Below are 6305 nucleotides of genomic sequence, written 5' to 3'. Positions count from 1 at the left end.
GAACTGTGGATCGTCACCCCCCTAGGGATCTCCCCCGGGCCCAAGCGTGGTTATCTGGCCTCTTGGATACCTTGGGGCTGGTGGATTGTTGGCGTTTAAAACATCCCACGCAGCTACAGTACTCCTTCCATTCAGGGGCCCATGGTAGTCTCTCACGGCTAGATTATGTCCTGGTCCCGGCGGATTATGTGGGGAGGTTGGGAGAGGTGCGCCATTTGGCACGGGGTATTTCGGACCACTCCCCGCTCTTGTTGCACTTTGATATTTTTCCGAGGGGAGAGGGTAGGGTGGTCCCGATCAATCCCTGGTACCTGCGTGACCCCACCATTCGCGCAGAGCTGATTAAATCCCTTAAGCGCTATTTTGACGAAAATGTGGGGTCTGTGCCATCGGCGGTCTCACTGTGGGAGGCGTTCAAGACAGTACTCCGAGGAGAGGCCCTGTCCCTTATTTCCCACTCCCGGAGGCGCGGGCGGGAGGAGGTGACCCGTGTTGAAGCTGAGATAACCGAGTTGGAGGGTGATCTAGAATGTGGGGTGACGGATGACAAATTACATGTTCTCCAACTCAAGCAAGCGGCCTATAAGGCCCTCGTCACGGAGGCGGCCAGGGGCCTCAGTAGAGAGCAACAGGGGAGACTGTATGATGTGGGTGATAAGGCTGGTAAATTGATTGCGTGGCTGGACAAAAAGGAGAGAGCGAGTCGAGTTGTCCCGTTGATTGAGAAAAAGAATGGTGTGTGTGTCACTGAACCGGAAGAAATTGTCTCATGCTTCGCGGACTATTTCCGTGGGGTGTATTCCCCGGTGTCCTCCCGCTCTGAAGAGGATTCCCATGCCCTGCTCAGAGATATCACGCTGCCTTCCCTTTCGGAGGAGGACAGAGTGTCGTAGGACGCCGCTCCAACCTCCGAAGAAATTGCCATCGCCATACGTTCGGTCGCTTCCGGCAAGGCCATGGGTCCTAATGGTCTCCCCATCGAGTTGTATAAGCTGCGACCGGATACGCTGGCGCCGCATCTCCGTGCTATGTTCCTTGCGGCCCACTCGGTGGGTTCCCTCCCGCTAGACCAGCATCTGGCTACCATCGTGGTTGTCCACAAGGAGGGGAGGCCACGGGACCGGGTCACATCCTATCGGCCCATTTCGTTATTGAATGCGGAGCTCAAAATTCTCGCCAAGGTGTTGGCCAATCGGCTGGTCGGCGTAGTGTGTGACTTGGTTCACCAGGACCAGTCCGGCTTTATTCCCCATCGCAACACAGCGCTTAACCTGCGGCGTTTGCATGGGGTGCTTGCACGTGTCCCGTTCATACGGGAGCCGGCCATCTTGGCATCCTTGGACGCCACTATGGCGTTTGACACGCTTGAATGGCCATATATTTGGGCGACGCTCGCGAAATTTGGGTTTGGCCCAGGGTTTATCAGTTGGGTTAAATTGTTGTACTCGGGCCCACTGGCGCAGGTGGTAGTGAACGGTAGAGTGTCGGCTCCGTTCGAGTTGGGCTGGGGCACGCGGCAGGGCTGCCCGTTATCGCCGCTCCTTTTTGCGCTTGCCTTGGAGCCCCTGGCGGAGTGGCTGCGGTGGCATCCTTCTATCCGTGGTCTCCGCTCGACCCCCGAGTATGAGGACCGCGTATCTCTATACGCTGATGACATTCTCCTGTACCTGGCTTCCCCACGTAAATCACTGATAGTACTGGTTGATGTTTTGCATTCATTTGGTCTTAACTCCGGCCTTGTCATCAACTGGGCTAAATCGTGCGTGTATGTTCTCTCTGGGGAGGCTCCTATCCTCCCGCGGGGCTGTCCTATCCAGATCGCCCCGCAGGGATTTAGGTACCTGGGTGTCTTCATTACCCTGGACGCGGAGGCCCGGTATGATCGGAACTTGCTTCCCCCCCTCCAGCGCCTGAAGGAGGATGTCGCGCGTTGGCGGCGCTTGCCGCTCTCGCCGCTCGGCCGGGCGGCATTGTTTAAGATGATGTCGCTGCCGCGTTTCCTGTACGCCCTACAGAATACTATGGACCTCGTTCCGGCGCGCTACTTCCGCGAGGTGGAGAGTTTGCAACGCCGCCTGTTCTGGGACGGGAGGCCGCGTATCGCCCTGGCGAAGCTAACGCTCCCGTGGTATGACGGGGGGATTGCCCTCCCGGATATCAAACGGTATTATTGGGCCTCCCAGCTGGCTGCGATTAATCACGGCCTATACGGGCCCGCCCTAAACCCGACCTTTGAAATGGATAAGATGCTACTGCCGGGTGGTGACTATAATCGAGCGCTCTACTCCAGCTCGCTCGACGCACGTTTGACGGGCCCCACGCGTGTCATGGTACGAGTGTGGCACGCGGCTAATGTAGCGATGGGGTGGAAGGATCATTTGACCCGGGCGTCACCACTATACGCATCTGAGCAGTTGGGCTACCTGTGGACCTCGAAGGGCTTCGAGAAGTGGGACATGATAGGCATCAGCAGGGTGGGGGATCTCTGGACGAGGGGGGGATTCAAAACGTTCGAGATGCTGCAGACGGAATTCCAGTTGCAGGACAGGGAGTACTTTCGGTATATGCAGATCCGTCATGCACTATGCTCCATCTTCCCGGACGTTGCCTTCATCCCGGAGTATTCCCCTCTGGAGGATAGAGTGCTGGATGGACATGTACCGGAAAGCACGATCTCACTAATCTATAAAAAACTGATTAATGATCGCTCGGGATTGCTGACTAACCTTCGTGAGGCTTGGGTTGCCGATGGACTGGAGCTGGACGACGAGGACTGGGTCTCTGCGGTGGCCTCCCCGAAAGAGGTGGCCATACCGGCCCGCCTTCGTTTCGTCCAGCTCAAGATACTCCACAGGGTCTACATAACGGGGCCAAGGCTATTGCGTATGGGCTATGCTGTAGACGGGTTGTGTAAGCGTGGGTGTGGTGCTTTGGGGACCTTTCTGCATATCTTGTGGGAATGCCCAGAGGTGGAGCGATTCTGGCGTGGTGTGCATGAGGTCCTGCGGGTGGTTACGCGTGTGTCGCTACTGCCCGAAGCGAGGAGATGCCTGTTGAATGTGTGGGAACCAACCGACTACTCAGCGCCACAGACGTGGTGGGTGACTCTGGGATATATGGTGGCCAAGCGCGATATTGCTCAACTGTGGGGTTCCCAGAGGTCCCCGACTGTTTCGGCCTGGAAGGAAAATATGGACTGGTGCATGTTTCGGGAAAAGGTGGTGTATCTAGCGAGAGGTAAGCCTGGGACATGGGTGAAAGTATGGGGCCCCTGGAACGCCTACCACGGGGGAATCTGTGCCCCGCCGCTATTGCCCGATCCCTCGCTTGCCCCGTCCCCTTAGCCGGTTTATCTCTCCGGTACCGGGCACTGAGTCCACCCAGTCCCTGTCCTGACCTTTTCCCCCCCTTGATACTCCTATGGATTGGTAGGGTCCCCCTTCTAGGGGAGCACATGCTGCTGTTTCCGATTGTGGGTTGCCTTGTGGATTTGTTTTTTGTTGTTATTTATGTTAAAAAGAAACCGTTATGTGGGGTCCGGATGGTGTGGCTATCAACGCTGCTAACTCCTGTGCATCTCCCTTTGCCGCAGCACACGTTCCATTGTGTGTATCATATGCTCCTTTTGTTTGCTAGTGGCCGGCCTGAAGGTTGTAGGCCCATCTTTGTATATTTGTTTAATTTTGTAATAAACGGTTTAAAAAAAAAAAAGAAAAAAAAAGAAAAAGATCATATCAATGGTTCACCAAATGATCATAAATATCATCAGTGGGCTATGCGGGGGAATTTTATGGCAAGACCGGAGGCTCCTATTATGCTTACTTTTCTTGCTTTATTACAATAGCAGCAAGATAAAACTACCACTCCCAGAAGGCTTGGTGAAAGAACTACCAGCCAATGGGAAACCAAGAAACAAATATTGTCCAATCACAACCAATGTAGTAGTATAAGGTCTATCGTGACTGCGAACAGCCCTCTTTTCTTGCTGCTCGCAGTCAAGATAAGTACCTTTCTTTCACTTATACTGTTTTATGGGTAATGTTTATTTAATTGTTTACTGACTATAACGTTATTGGGCTTTTCAGCGAAGCTTCGTTGCTTCTGTCTCCCTCGCGCTCCTACGCGCGTACATACAATTCCCTTTTCGGTTTCCCCCCGTGCTTTGCACGCTTAGTGCGTTCCACGCGCGCCTCTCTCACCGGTCGCTGGCTTCACCCGGTGGTGCAGCGCTTCAAAGTTTCCTCACAGTCTCTTCGACGACTCCGCTTGTGTCTGCCTCACACGCTCCGTTTCTTCAGCCTTGAGGTTTTTCCCGTCCTCCGTTTTTACACGCCCCTAGTGGGAGGGGTTTCCTCTTTTTTACACGCCCATTCTCATTTCTCAATAGTTAACCCTTTCTTGTCTGGTTGTGGCTGGTTTCCCAGTTTAATTTCAACATGCAGGTTTCAGACGAGCATAATGGTAATGAAGGGGAGGAATTTAAAGAGGATTTAAGTTCCTTTATTAATTCCTCAGTAGAAACTGCTGTTGAAGCTTCAATGAAGCGTTTTTCAAAGACTATGGAGAATTCTCTCTTAGGCTTAATGACCAAAGCAATGGCCCATTCTGCGGGGGATAGCAGAAAACTTACAGTGGTACACTCCAAGGTTTCTTCTTTGGCGTCAAAAGTGGTTGGTGAGTCTTCCTCACAGATGACAGAGGACGTGGTTCCTCCCAGGCCTCCTACTAAGGAGGGGTTAAAATGTTCAGCTGGTAAACGTAAGGTCAAATCCAACAACCCGGAGGTATCACAGAAATTGGTCATTTCCACAATTTATGACACCGATGACGATATGGGTGACGCCACTGACCTTGATGATATCTTTGATATTGTAAACCCATCGTCTCCTCCTAAGAAATTGAAATTAGATGCTTTTGCATCGGAGCCGGTGCTTGATCCTGAGGGTACCCCTCTCTTTGACCCTGCTTCTATCAGACACCCTAATTCTACAGAATGGTTCCCCATTGACCACGTGGGAGAGTATATTACCTCAAGACTTCGTCTTCCTTTGGACAAAACTGTCAGGGCTAAACTAAAGTCTGAGTGCCCGAAGCCCTCTCTCCCTTCCCATATCACTTCTACTCCTGCTATTGATCAACCTCTCCTCACTTTCTTTTCCAAATTTGGCAAGGATCCGCGTAAAGGGGTTGATAGGGCATGGTCTTCCTGCCAAGACAAGTTACTTGATTTAGTGGGTCCTCTTGCCCGCATTTTTGATTTGGCAGAGACAGCTCGCCTTGATGGCACGGATCTTAACCCAGAAGATATATCGTTGTGGGTCCAGCGAGCCTTTTGTCTCTTAGGCAACACCAATGCAGCCTTGACTCACGAGCGCCGCAAGGGCCTCTTAATAAAGTTAGATCCCAAACTTGCCAACCTTGCCACTCTTGATCCTGGTGTCAAAGCTGATGGTCTTCTTTTTGGGGATTCGTTGGTGAGAGATTTAAGTAAGTTCGTCACCACCTTTGCCTCCTTGGATAAAGCGCAGCAATCCATCAAAAAGGTCTTCCCTTCTCGGGTTTTTGGCAGGGCCGGAAGAGGCAGGAGCCGCTCTACCGGCCGTGGTTTCCAGTCCCAAGGCTCCCGTGGTTCCTTCAACTCCAACCAACAGGATTTCAAGCCCCAATTTTACCCCCAAAGAGGTCGGGGTTACAGAGGCAGGGGCCAACGTGGTTTCCTCCACAACAACTCTCAACAAGGTGAGTGCAGTTATTCCTGTAGGGAGTCGTTTATCTCTTTTCCTTCACAGATGGCAGACCCTCACTGCTGATCCTTGGGTTCTCAACACCGTCCAAGGTTATCGTATCGAGTTTTACGCTCCACATTTTCAAGAATTTCTTCCTCCGCCTCTGGTGTTCTCCTCAGAAATATCCCTTCTGGTAACCTCAGAAATACAGGCCCTTCTATCCAAAAGAGCTATTCTCGTTTCTCCCTTCGATCCCTCAGGTTTCCTCAGCACCCTTTTTCTTGTTCAAAAGAAGAACAAAAAGATGAGACCGGTGATCAATCTCAGATTTTTCAATCAGTTCGTGGTTTATCGCCACTTCAAAATGGAAACAATTCTACATTTACGAGACACTCTGCGTCAAAACGACTGGATGATTCGCATCGATCTCCAAGACGCTTATCTTTCTATTCCTATTCACGAGTCACACACGAAATTCCTCCAATTTCAATGGCAAGACGTCACTTATCGTTTTCGATCTCTGCCTTTCGGTCTTTCTTCAGCACCCTGGTGCTTCACAAAAGTAATGAGACCCGTTGT

General features: G+C 52.0%; 1 protein-coding gene across 1 annotated transcript; it reads left to right on the top strand.

The window, feature by feature from the left end:
- The first annotated feature begins 4436 nt into the window (after positions 1 to 4436).
- Positions 4437 to 5810, top strand: LOC146844064 (uncharacterized). Its single transcript, XM_085650837.1, has one exon. The coding sequence runs from the start codon at positions 4437 to 4439 to the stop codon at positions 5808 to 5810; it is 1374 nt and encodes a 457-aa protein (XP_085506963.1).
- The last annotated feature ends 495 nt before the right edge of the window (positions 5811 to 6305 follow it).

This window comes from Triturus cristatus, chromosome 4_1, assembly GCF_964204655.1.
Source record: "Triturus cristatus chromosome 4_1, aTriCri1.1, whole genome shotgun sequence".
NCBI lineage: Eukaryota > Metazoa > Chordata > Amphibia > Caudata > Salamandridae > Triturus > Triturus cristatus.
Note: the sequence above shows the minus strand (reverse complement) of the source record. Positions and strands in the feature narration are given on the sequence as shown.

Bases quoted from the DNA above. Each gene is read 5' to 3' on its own strand.
- LOC146844064 (XM_085650837.1), top strand. From the start codon at position 4,437: ATGCAGGTTTCAGACGAGCATAATGGTAATGAAGGGGAGGAATTTAAA.